Here is a 13,906-nt window from a genome sequence, read left to right on the forward strand (position 1 = left end):
TATATATTACTGTTTCTCCACACGTATTTGGCAGACAAAAAAGACAGATCATAAGTAAATTAGGGTCATGTGACACCCCATTCATTCCGCATATCCAGTAATCATACATGCATGCTTTTTTACAATGAAAGAAAGAGAACATCTACCTTTTCTTCTCATGGATTCACACATTCTCCTTCTAAATCACATCTATAATTCTAAAAGCCCTGAATACACAAATTGCTTGGAAACATTAGCAGGTTGAAATAAATCTACTTGCATAACAAAAATCCTGTCAGAAAATGGATGAAAATGAAGATATATACATATATATAATTAAAAATATTTGAAATTCAAACAGATTGCTATAAAAAATTACACAACCTATGTATTATCGATGTCTCTCACCTGAATGAAAATAATGGACGATTGTTCAATACGTACACTGGTATACAATACCCTATTAATATCAATGCTTCTGATAGGACTGGGACAGGTCGAAAAGAAAAAAGAATAGAGTACCCACACATACTTACCCAAATTGGTATTGAGTACCCGGAAATATCAGGAATACAGCACTTGTGTCAACTTTCTGAATATTCAATCATGAATTGACATAGATTATCATAGAAAATGAAAAGATGGTAATAATATACTGAAAATCTGAAAATTATTTAATTTATGTTTGTTTAACTAATACAAAGAGTAACACCATTACTTATATTCCTTCTTAAAACACAAAAATTTTCCTTCCTGCTGTTGCTGAAACTCTCAATGCTCATGCGCTGATAAATTACAGTCGTTAATCTCCATTAATCAGAATTAATCGGACAATACCAATGATGTAAACGTGTGTTGAATATCAATAATGAATAAGACAAGCTATTATCTTCCCTTGTCATTACAGAGTTCTCTCCGTTTTTAGGTGCTCCATCCCATGAAATAGGAGTAGATTTCAGCTGTACTCAACCTGGATTCGAGTACCTGAAAACCTGTCCCAGCCATAGTTTGTGATACACAGACTGATATGATCATGTATACATAGCGTGTTGATTTCATGCAGACATGACTAGTACTGTGAGCTGTACTAAATGCCTTATTAATGTACTATCACACATGCCAACTGACATGTACCATATACTTGCCGTTATGTTTGTTTTCTTTGGGTTTAGCACAGGAGCATCCATTTGAATTACAGGAGATGGTGGAAGTTTTAAAGAATTTTCATAAATTATGACCAGCAAACTAATTATTTACTAAGCATCATCAAACAATCCTGTTCCAAAACATACAACGAATTTTGGACATTATATATTTTCCATTAATTGTAATAATTGTATTAATTATTTATCTTCAGAAAATATTATTATCCAAATATATATCTGATTATTAAATACCATATTTTTTCACCAGTGTCAACAAACTACATCTGAACAAAGTATACATTAAACGTATCTCCACAAAGAAACCAACAAGATGTTTCACCAACAGTGTGAAAAAAATCCAATATAGCTTGTACATGATATGCTAATTATCAATCATCATGTCATATGACAGTCACGTTTACTGGTATCTACATTTTTGTTTTATTGCCATCTCCACCTGACCATTACAGAATGTCAATAAATACCATTTACCAAATTCTCCAACAGTTCCAGGAATAATTCCCAACTTTGTTACAAAAGGCTCAATGTAATACTGAAGAGAAGAAATATTTGGATCTATCATCACAGCAACTAATTCAGCTGCTGCACTCACAACTGACATAACTTCTTTAAATTCAAAAGCATGAGTATACACTGGTAATATTGTCAGGCCAAGGATCCAAATCCTTGGGTTCTACACCAATGTCTCAATCATGAAACATGTCTGTAAATTTTAGTATCATTAAAGTCACATTACAACTGGTTTTATTTTCTATCTGTGAGTCTGTAATTTAAAGGTAAGGCAGAGAAAGTCAATACAACAAAGCAACATCATTACCCTCAAAACTCACTAAACATTCCTGAACATATCATAGAAAACTAGAAGAACAATAAAACCAAAATATTCTTAGCAATCATCAGGGTTACTGATACTACAAAATATACGTTTCATTAAAAAGCATTCATTGGCCAAGAAAACATTTCTCAAAAGTATATTTCATTGTCATTTTTTAGGCAAGTTATCAACAACTTTATCTTTGTCTACTTACTTGCCAAGTAAACCACACACATATATAAATAACATATTAATACAATAGGCATGGCTCTATATTGTAAAGGGGATTCAGGCTTTACAGGAGGAAGCTTGTATAAATTACTGATTTCTTCAAAGATGAAATCTTCAGTGCATAAAATTTCACTTGAACAATCCACATATCAGACAATTCTCATCATATGACTGAAACAATCTCAGCAATCTGAACTTTCAAAACTAAAGAACACTCCAAATGTAAAAATCAACCAGGATTATACAATATTTTAGAGGACAAGGAGTGAGGTCTACAAACATACAATATGGACAAAATGTATACATCTTAAAAATTTGACACTCAAAGTATTAGCTCACTAAAACTGCATAGAAAGCAGGATACATCTGCACAAATATCTCAAGATATTTACAATAAAAGCATATTTACAACACATTAATATGTACAATAAGATATAGATCTAAAACATTTGGGTTAGAAGCATGTCTCACATTCACTGAGGGAAACTGTTTAATTGAAATCAAGTTATTTGACATCAATGGTTACTACTTTGGGTTAATTAAATGTGAGGTAATGATCATACTATGCAGACTGTTAGGAGTATTTTTGATAGATAACTGCTATAATTCTAATAAAAATGGGCGCATTTCCACAAAGTTGTTGTTGCATGACTGCCAATTTCTTTAAAACTGCTTGTGTAATAAGTGTGGTACAGCAACATAATTGGCCCCTTGCAGAAATCCATCTCAGATGTAAGGTGATCTTAACGACCATACTTATGCTTGGCTTACAGTAATCGTAACACCAGTATCACTTTATGCAAGATGACAGAAGCATTTTACATCTTAACTATAAAATTTGATACTAATCATAAAAGTTGTGTTCTGAAAATAAGCCATATGAACTTTATCCTTTTCCCACTGATATCAGTTGATACGTTTCATTCATTTATCACAAATAACGTGATTAAATAAATTACTGCCTCCGTGGTGTCCTGTATGATTTCCCATCAAAAGATTAAGATTATACCATTATATCAGACAACACTCGACATTCTCATTCATTCCACACTTCAGCCATATTTTGGCAGCTACTGGAAGGAATTACATCGGTAATATTCTGTAGGATGTCGCACATAAACATGTATCAGTCCTGTCACAATTTTGTTTTATTCTCTTCATAGGTGCACAGATAGTATTGGCACTTTGATGTTGGCAAAGACTCTGCATTCATAAACTTGTGGTGTATATTACAGTCTCTTCACCATAATTTCATGAAAGACATTTTGGCAAATCCCGGATCCTTTCTCATGTTCCAGTACTTGCCGTTGAATTCATACACCTCCTTTCCATTTTCATCCTTTTTGCTGTGAACATAACATATTTTGCGTTACTAATATGACACATCTAGTGTTTTCTTTTGTAGTGAACATGAAGCAAGCTGGATGCGTGAAAGAGCGAGTAAAATAGATTAGGCTCCTTGTAGCCATATTTCACAAATACCATGGAAATGAGATTCCCACATTGGGATTTAAATCTGCATCTTTGGTTATTGGTGGTGGTGGTGGTGGTGGTGGTAGTAGTAGTGGTAGTAGTAGTAGTTTTTTTATGCCACACACAGCAATATTCCTGCCATAGGCTGCAGTTTGCCAATAATTGAGTCATGGGGCAACAATTCATTATTTTCTGATATCCAACCAAAACATGAATTCATCTGGGAAATGGCAAGATGGTAGAGGAAATATCCTTTATTCTTCAAATAGCTGTGTACACAATGGTAAGAGAATGAGGATGACCTCTGACCTGAACCACTGGCATGTGACATCCGCATCTTTCTTACGGCGTTCTCGCTGGTTCTGCTCTAGACGATGTTTCTCCGCCTCCGCCTCCTGCACCTTACCCTCTTCCAGCAGTCTGATGATGGAAAACAAGAACTGTCAAGTTTCACATTTCTTCCTGGCACTCAGTGACACTTGCAAAGTTCTATGACATGGTCTAACTAACTTTGAGCCAACCAAAGACTGATAATGTTGTGCCCTTAAAGACTGCCAAAATGGCTGTAAGCAGTTTGTTAGCTAACAAGGAAGAGTTGTCTCCCATGAACACAGCAAGCTCCTTTACAGTGACCACCATTTGCAGAGCCCTTTACACTATCACTGACACCAGTTACAGCTCTCAGCTGTGACAGGTGGCGGCCTGCAACAATGCAGGGAGTTACACCCTGTTACAGTCACCCACTCACGACAGTTACATTAACAAACCAGTTGGCATCAAGTACTCTTTCCCCAGCTAAATTTGTTTGTCTCTATGTATTTCTATTTCTTTTCACTATACGGAAAAGCAAAACAAACGCAAGTTTTGAAAAAATGAAATCTCTTAAAAGTAAGCATTTATGTTTATGTCTTCTAATTAAAAACTGAACAAAAAAGCAGTTGCATTTCTTTTGCTGTTCAGTATATGTTGGAATTGGCAGTGTGAAATAGCTAGCCTGCTGCATGCTTTTTCAGTCTCCAATAATGTCACTCCAAAAGAAACACATAACAATATCAATATCACGACATTCGGGGTGTATATATCTGGTGTTTGGAGTTTCATGTCTTGAAATGGTGGCTTGCTCATGAATGGTATGTTTTTACCAGGAATCTAAGGAAGGTGTCAGATTCTAAGGAAGTGCTGGTGACTATGTATACTTGCACCTACCGCTGATCTCGGCGGAACCTGCTGTCTGTGGGTGGCAGGAAGCGAGCCTGTTCTTCATCCAGCTCATTAAGTTCAATGGCAAATCTTGAAAAGCCATAGTAAAGCTCATAGTCCTCAGGCATGGCCCCTGGAACACAGTACAAGGACAACAACGTCAATTACCAAACTAATACCGAAAAATGCACATGCAGCACTAACACCAAGCAGATCCTGAAAGGGTTACAATTATTTCCTGTACAATGTGTCCATTCATGTCACATTATCAGCCACGTGGGAGCATGCACATTGATACAGTACTGACATATATGCCCAGCATTACATCAGCTGATTTGAAGCATGTTCACAGCAGTACTTAGTTGTAAAAGTCATTACAATATCTGAGTCATATTCCCAAGTGCTATGATCAGTGCTCACAGTATCAACCACTGGATGATCCATATCAACACTTCCATATATACAGACAACTGTCATAAAGCAGGAGTACTGATGAGTCTTATTAGACACAACCAGTGGCTAACAGCATGAGCATCAGTCCTATCCAGTGCAGTATGCTGACATATGTGACAACATCTGACGAGATACACAGGAATACTGTTTTCTAGGCTCCGTCTGACAAAGTATGACCTGATGCTCACCTGGCCTCCATATACACCTGGCTGATGATGCATGGCCGCAGAAGAAAGCCTCATTCCACTTGCCGAACAGATTATGCACAACATTCCCGTCAGGGTTCAGAATGCTTCCATACACCTCATACTTGTTGGATGACCAATGGCTGGCCTGGAATACAGACACGATTGAGTGAGTTAATATTTAAAGTCACATCAGCAACATTTCAGTCACATTGAAAGTTAAACAAATTTATAATAAATACACTGACACTATGAAAAAAATTGACAATTAAAATATATCAGAACCAGAATATATACTGTAAATCATGAAATTAATGCGTCATGAATTTAATGCGAGTGCAAAGGTCTTGTCTAAAATGCGTCATGAAATTAATGCGAGCTCAGGAAGCTGTGTTGCTCAGAAAATGCAACACCCTGATTCTTTGTTGTTCATTTTCTTTTCATTTCTTATTACCACACACTAGTTACCTGAATTGAACTTGTTAAGCATTGAATGGAATGGAGCTGACGATGTTTTGATTACGCTGCCATGTTTGATCACGTGATTGCTTGCTACTACTTGTCTTATGACAACAATTGATGGTGAATTCAAGGTGGCCATGAAGAACCAATTTATTAATTGGTATGCCAACAAAGTGTCAGACAATTTCACAAGTTCCAAAAAGGACTTGTGGATTTACGAATAAGTGTGATGAAGCCTCTACATGCCAAATGGATGGAGGCCGTGATTGCAAAGGTGAGCAAAGATCGCTAAACGATCCTTCGTGGCTGGAGAATGTCCGGTCTGGCTGATGTGCCTCAATGACTTTGAACAATTGACAGTGATTATTGTAATCAGTGATAACTGACTTGCGATACCCGTAATGTAATGAGGAAGTGACCTGTGTTGTCTGGTGTAGTGTCAACACTTCTGCTTAGTGACAAAATTTGCCGATGAATAATGTAAATAGGTATTAAGTAGTGTCAATGAAAGGAAGAGATTTCCGTTTATTCAAAAGTACACCCCCAGACTGAAATGCGTCATTTTAATAATGCGACACATGTACAGACACATTTTTCGCATTAATAAAATGTTCGCATTAATTTCATGATTTCCAGTAACTAGTATCTAACTCTAAAAGGTGATTTTCTAAACAGAACAATACAGTATAAAAATGGGTTGTAGATCACCAGAAACTGACACTTTTACTATTTGCATGGATCCCGGGTGAATCAAATAAAATCACAATGAAGATGAGTTTACAAGTGATGATTCCACCCATACCTACTAAAGTTTGCAGGTGATGACTATGACACCTACCTTGGTGAATGTTAGTTTACAGGTGATGACTGTGACACCTACCTTGGTGAATGTTAGTTTGCAGGTGATGACTATGACATACACCTACCTTGGTAAATGTAAGTTTATAGGTGATGACTGTGATGCATACCTTTGTGAATTTAAGTTTACAGGTGATGAATGTGGCACCTACCTTGGTGAATGTTAGTTTGCAGGTGATGACTGTGACACACACCTACCTTGGTAAATGTAAGTTTACAGGTGATGATTGTGATACCTACCTTGGTGAATTTAAGTTTACAGGTGATGATTGTGGCACCTACCTTGGTGAATGTAAGTTTACACAGGTGATGATTGTGGTACCTACCTTGGTGAATGTAAGTTTACAGGTGATGCCACCATTAGTGATGGACATCTCTCCATACTGGTCCACCCAGCGCTGACCACCCAACAGGTTGTGGACACATGTGGTCACCTTGTTCCACTTGTAGTGGTCTCCGTATCTGCAAGGTCAAGGTTGACTGTTTTTATGTCACAAAACTTAGACACAGGTAAAAAAACAGAAACATTTAGATCAGTCCAAGATGGATTAAATAAAATATTACTTTCATCATGACAAATATTAACATGGTATAAATTCTATATACTGATTGCAAAATTGCATTTGATTGTATATCCCATATTGATTGTCAAATCATAAAGTTCTTTCAAGCGCTCTATATCCACAGTGTTTATTACAAACAGTGTAAGTAAATAAATGCAACATAAAATGACATTTAGTATTTTCATTGCAGAATAGCAAATAAAAAATCTATAAGGGCATTGTGTGAAGACAAGTTTGAGTCTTTGCCACCTACTTTGGAAGATAAACATTGACATATCCAATCGGTTGTATCTCCATGGACTTGCCCCAGAATTTGGTTTTGATCCGGACATCTGCAACAATCATCATCATCATCATCATCATCATCATCATCATCATCATCATGACCCTGACATTGTCATTCTGCCACTAATACTGTGTAAGAGGCATTTTGAATCTCTGTGTGTTTTTTGGATTGTTCAGTTGATATTTTATTTTGGATGATAAATTGTTGACTAATGTGATTCACATCTTGACAAGACTTTAAGGACAGATTTATGGAATTATAAACACTGCAAATACTCTTTAATTGGTTGATTGTTGTCATGTCTGGCGGCACCGAAACAATTTCATCAGGATATTGAGGAGAAACATCTGTATGAATTTCAGCAGGATTTCAATAACTCAGTTTCACAGTGATGAAGTGGGTATGAAGATGTAAAAAGTAATTCATTGTGGTGTAAATATTTACTTGGCCAGTTAGGAAATTCTTACTGATGAGTGACAAGGAGCTGCACAACGTACCTTGCCAGAAGGTGAAGTTCCGGGAGTCACAGTAGCAGGCGGATATAGGTGGATGATGGCTCACCTGTACACAACAAAACTACCATACAAAACGCAGCTGTAACATGTCTACAATATATACATTGAAAGTAACCATTCTGTGAAGATCCTGGTTGGACTGGTCCATAGCAAACCCACGCATGTTGGATGCAGTGGCTGATAGGATGAGGCAGTCAACTTACAGACTTTGGTAGATGCATGTCATCGTATCCCAATTGTGTAGATTGAAGCTCATGATGTCAGTCACTTCACTATCTTGATAACATATAGACTCCTATCACATAAATGGAATATTGCTGATTTTATCGTTAAACAACAAATAAACAAACAAGACTAAAAGTCACCTGCTACAGTGAGTGAGTGAGTGAGTGAGTGAGTGAGTGAGTGAGTGAGTGAGTGAGTGAGTGAGTGAGTGAGTGAGTGAGAGAGAGAGAGAGAGTATAGTTTTACGCCACATATGGTGGCGGTCTCTAAATGATTGAGTGTGGGCCAAACAATCCAGTGATCAACAACATGAGTATTGATCTGCCCAACTGGGAACCAATGACATGAGTCAACCAAGTCAGCGAGTCAGTCTCCTCTTATGACTAGCATACTCATCTTTTATGGCGAGCATGGGTTGTTGAGGCCTGTTCTACCCCGGACCTTCACGGGTCCACCTGTTACATGCACTATCATGTCAGGACAGTGAGGTGCTGTGAGTGGACTTACCCCTTTCTAGGACATGTGTAGGACATCATGTATGGACCGTGTGAACACCTACCATGTGTTTCCACCCCTTTCAACTTCAATATAGTTGGATTCTGTCTAAACCTGGCATAAAGGCTCAGGTAAGTACAGATGGCATGTCAAGAGATCAGAATCAACAAGATTTTAGAGTTGTGTCCCTTGCCTTGCTAAAACTGTGCCAGGTAAGGACACCATTCAAAACTACACTTCAAGCACTGTATCCATGTTGCTTCAATTCTTGAAAATCATGTTAAGCCTGTTGCTAAACCGTACCCATTTCCCTTTAGAACAGCTCTCTTTAATGTAAAAGAAGCAGGTCTAGAGGTTCCTTAGGTTCAATGTGTGAACATCCAATCCTACTCGGGTTTCTATTCAACTTTAATGGAATAAACTGTTGCTACATAATTTCAGTGATTAAGTATTAGTCAAACTGAAACTGATAACAATCAGAAAGTAGTCAGGTTTCATCAGATTCTGGTGTGCACACCATTTTCAGTCTGTGCACATCCATTTCCATAGGGCTGTAATGGCTTACAGCGGTATTTTGTTTTTCGTTTTTGGTTTGGTATACTAAGGGCTGTGTACAGCAAGACATCTCAAACTCAGGGATGCCAACAGGTGAAAATGATTTCTGCAGAAAATCAGCTGGGGGTCTGGGGGCAAGGTCCAGGATTGATTGATTTGCATTTGCAATTAGTGGATCGCAGAACAAAATTGCCATCCCTGCTTCACAAAGTTCACCAATTTTTCAGATTTTTACTTTGCCAGTTACTTTTTCACAAGTCATTGCCACCTGAATATATTAACTAATTAACAATTCCTGATCATGGGACAAACTTTTCACCATATTTCAGTAGACAATAAAATCGCTGAAAATAACTTTTGCCTTTACGATGTTTGTCTAAAACAGTGATTCTTATTGGCTACAGTGACCGACGTGATCCAACTGTCTGTTAGCTTAGAAGGGAGTTTGGAAAATGGAAGCATGGCTTTCTTTACTGATTTTAAAATTGATTTTTGGGGATGTGAACATCTGAAATCTGATAGCATAAGAGACACAGGTGTGGGTACTTGACATTGATAAGCGAGACCTGTACCACTCAAAATATTTACTCCCCAGATCCACGGAAAATTGCCATCCCTGCAAACTGTGTCATGACATAGCATTGCACCCCAGAAAAGCTTTCATCTCTTTCATCCCTTTGTCTAGCCTCTGACCCCTGAGGGTGACTGTCAGCCCACCTGCTCAGCTATAAACCTCCATCCTCTGTCCTCCCTAATGCACTCATAGGTCTCTCCCAGGAGTGGGTTGAAGGGCTTGTGACCTGCGCGGTAGTACGAGCTGGCGTAGCAGGACACGGCAAAAGCTGCCACATAGATCTGGAATGACAGAAAGAGAAGGATGAACATCCAGAGGCACTGGAAGCATACCTGACTCTTGTAGCTGTTTTATTAGATGTAATAAAATGTGACTCACCATCCGTTCATAGGGGTCATCATACTCCACAACCTTGTCCAGCAGCTCGGAGTATTCCAGCTCCTCACACAGACGCTGAAACACACATCAGCTGAGTAACCCATATGTCACACATAGACTCGTAAGTATGTGTGCTTAGTGAGAGCACTTGTTGTTAATCCGACGTTGTCCACTGCACAAGAAATTGTCAGATTAATGAGGATGTCGGACTAAATATATGAGACTGAATTATGTTTAGTCTCTTTGTTACCAACAAAAGCATCAGAGAAGGCGAAAGGGATATTTCAGCCTACAGTCCTATCATTGAGTCCTTGCGGGTGGAATGTATGGAGCTCAAATATACATTTTAGCTAAAAGGATCTTCTTTCTTTCGTGGTTGTCTCAGAGTCTAGGTTGTATCTGAGTTGGGTTATGATTTGGATTATTGTAGATCATTTTTGTTATGATGTTCCGAATTGAAAAGTACTGCGACAGGTTTGTTGCACTTGTGTGTGATATCATCATAGTCTTCTGTTAGTCGGATTCTGAAACATCTTTTAGTTTCACCTACATGTTGTTTCTGGCAGCGTTTGCAAGTAGGAAGGTGTACTACATTGCGGGACTGGCAAAAGTAGCTTCGTAATTTGAAGGCCTTCTTTTGTGTTTTGCAGATTTTGCAGTTCGCTTCTGTCGCATGTATCGTCAACAAACTTGACTGTCTGTCCACTGATTTGTGGTAGTTGTCTCGGACAGGTCAAAGTAGCTTTGACTAAGTGATCCTTGAGGGTTTTGTTTTTTGCAATAAACAGCAATACGTGACGAGGGAAAAGTGTCTTGACAGATGTCTAAGCCACTTAAAGGTGCCGACGTTTTCTGGCAATTTCACTGAGTTCCATGTTCATGGGATTATAGTCGCTAACTAGATCCATTCTGTGGGTTTTCCTGTTTTTTTAATGTGGGAGGATAAGAGAAATTTCCTGTCCTTAAGATGGGAACTGGTTTAATTTTGATGTATATGTTTCTTTGGATACCCTTGTTTTAGGTAATACTTGGTGAGATTGAGGCTGTGTTTTTCATATTCCTCAGGTGTTGAACAGATGCGTTTCAATCATAGAAACTGACTGAAAGGACCTATCATTTAGATGTGTCTTGGGTGACAAGATGTATACAATAAGTATGAGTGTGTGTCAGTGGGTTTGCAATAAAGTGTGAAATTGTCAGATAAACAGAGGTCTGATTAATGAGATTAGACTGTATTTGACAGTGAAGATTACTACTGCTGAAAGTCTAGAGATTATCCAATTTTTACCATTAAAATATAGAGGATTTCTTGGACTGACATAAGAATTTGACATTATTCATCATCATCGTCATCATCATTATTATCGCCACCACCATCATTATCATCATCAACATGATTTGAGTTGGTGTCTGACCTGTAGAGAACTGAGTGGCTCATTGAGAGTAACAGGCATGGAAATCTTGGTGAGGTCTTTCCCAATGTTCTTGTACAGGAGATTCCACAGGCTGATGTCCCCTGTGTCCGGTTTGGGGACTGGTAACTTAGATCTGCGTCCTGTGGGGAACATTGATGGAAGCACCTCCTCAGCAGCTGCAGCAAAAGATGTGATACAATAATCTGAGAATTTCAAAACCTTTGTTTCAAATGAAGTCACAATACAAAATTCTGAAATCTCTTTGATTTATCAGAAATGAGGAAGTAGCCATAATCATAATGAAAAGAAACATACACATGGCTGAAAATCATAACATAAAGAGGGAGGATGAGCCAAATGTTGTTGATGCTTGCCTACGGTATATCCACATCATGGTGATGGGTAAAATACAGGAGGTCAGATGAGGCAAACTGTTAACTATCAACAACCTCAGTCAAATTACAAAACACAAATGACCCTTACACCTTAATCCAAAAAGGATCATTATTGAAAAAAAAAACATGAGAGCCCCAAGTCTACACCTGTTAAATAGTAAGATACTATATTCCTTACTGCTCGTAATAGGGGTTCCATCTGTCTCTCCCTCTTCTGACACTTCACTTGATACTTCTTCCTCATCTTCTGACTGCTGCAAATACATATATAGGTGTGAAATCATTTGTTTCCGCGGGTTTTGTCTACAGGTATTCATTCAATGTTTTGGTGGATCATCATTCAACTGTCAGCTGGAATAAACATACAGCATTTTACATTTCAGAGTATTACATCGTTGGTGCCATGGCGTGAAGACAGACTAGCTAACAGTATTAAAGCTGTGGCACATTGTAGGCAGTAGGCCCTCACGTATGTATACCTGATACAACCATAGTCTGATAGTATGGTATAATGGTATGACTCAGAGCCCATTATGTATGCAAGCAAAGGAACCTTCTCCTACTCACTTCCAAGTCATTTTCATAACTTGTATTATTCTTGAATGAATAAACTGTAAGTGATTCCACAGCACTATATGGGATACATACCAACAAACTGCTGTTACCTGTTGTACTGATAATACATTCACCAGGTCTAATGAAACATTATTTATATTACTGGATATTCAGATAGCACATATTTATAACAACTAGTACATGTTCAAGACTCTAGTCCCTCAATCACTGGATGTCAATCTCAACCGAATATTGTATTGTCGATCTCAACTCCCTGGGTAGTATACAACTCCTGAAGCCACCAGATGCACCATTTCTGCACCGATCAATGCCACTGATCTTTTCTGTTGTCAACAGATATTTTGTGCTGATTCTTAAGTAAGTGCTCTGTAATGTTGTCACTGTTCACACATTCATTTATGAAAAAAACAAAACAATTACTGTGCATACTTTGTCTGAGTTCAATTTTCACATCAGTGGTATTTCAGCTATTTTGTGATACAAGTAAACAAGCTATATTATTTACAGAATGTACCTAGTTTTTACATTCATACATCTATAAATGCAAGACATACTGGAAGTCAATTCACATTCAACATTATTTAATAATCTAATGCCCTCTAATGTATTCCATAATTTATAAATCTAATATTATTAATAGTTATAACGTGATTTCATGAGGCTTCAGTTCTCCTGCAGCTCCTACCTCTGATGACGAGTCACTGAGGGTCTCAATTATTTCCTCAGCATCATAATACTCTGACATGGAGAAACTGTCCACAGACAGAGACTGGCCCAGCTGGTGTGGGGGAGTTTCCTAGAACAATGGTATCACAATGAGGCATGGAATTACACACAACACCCAAGAAACATGGAAAAGGGAATTTTTGTACAAATCTATTCTTTAGGGAGGCATCATTTGTTACATCTCACGAGCAGACGTAACTTTCATCAGGGACAAGTGATTCAGAAATGACACTGCATTGACTCTATAAGTTACACTGAGGCACATCTGATTGATATGGTCAGGCAGCTTGAAGAGATGCAGGTCACAGATTATGAATGTGGACATGGTTCTGTGAAACCTTGAACCAATCAGAGTAAACTGGGATGTGAACCCGTGTCTATT

At 37.9% G+C, this 13,906-nt stretch overlaps 1 protein-coding gene across 4 annotated transcripts in view; it reads right to left on the reverse strand.

Annotated features, from left to right (window-relative positions):
* Positions 1–3,335: 3,335 nt before the first annotated feature.
* The window catches only part of LOC137298125 (oxysterol-binding protein-related protein 6-like), a 102,577-nt gene continuing 92,006 nt past the window's right edge, over positions 3,336–13,906 (reverse strand). For 3 of the 4 annotated variants that reach the window (XM_067830222.1, XM_067830224.1, XM_067830225.1), the window contains 12 exons: positions 13,484–13,594; positions 12,401–12,476; positions 11,828–12,003; positions 10,413–10,487; positions 10,178–10,315; positions 8,168–8,231; positions 7,638–7,716; positions 7,148–7,283; positions 5,505–5,649; positions 4,870–4,996; positions 3,973–4,083; positions 3,336–3,536 (listed from right to left, as the gene is read on the reverse strand). In XM_067830222.1, coding sequence (XP_067686323.1) covers positions 3,431–3,536; positions 3,973–4,083; positions 4,870–4,996; positions 5,505–5,649; positions 7,148–7,283; positions 7,638–7,716; positions 8,168–8,231; positions 10,178–10,315; positions 10,413–10,487; positions 11,828–12,003; positions 12,401–12,476; positions 13,484–13,594 — 1,344 coding nt within the window. In that variant the 3' untranslated portion in view covers positions 3,336–3,430. The remainder of the gene's footprint in view (positions 3,537–3,972; positions 4,084–4,869; positions 4,997–5,504; positions 5,650–7,147; positions 7,284–7,637; positions 7,717–8,167; positions 8,232–10,177; positions 10,316–10,412; positions 10,488–11,827; positions 12,004–12,400; positions 12,477–13,483; positions 13,595–13,906) is intronic. The other variant, XM_067830223.1, reaches the window with a different exon arrangement.

Source organism: Haliotis asinina, chromosome 10 (genome assembly GCF_037392515.1).
Source record: "Haliotis asinina isolate JCU_RB_2024 chromosome 10, JCU_Hal_asi_v2, whole genome shotgun sequence".
In the NCBI taxonomy this organism is placed as follows: Eukaryota; Metazoa; Mollusca; class Gastropoda; order Lepetellida; family Haliotidae; genus Haliotis; species Haliotis asinina.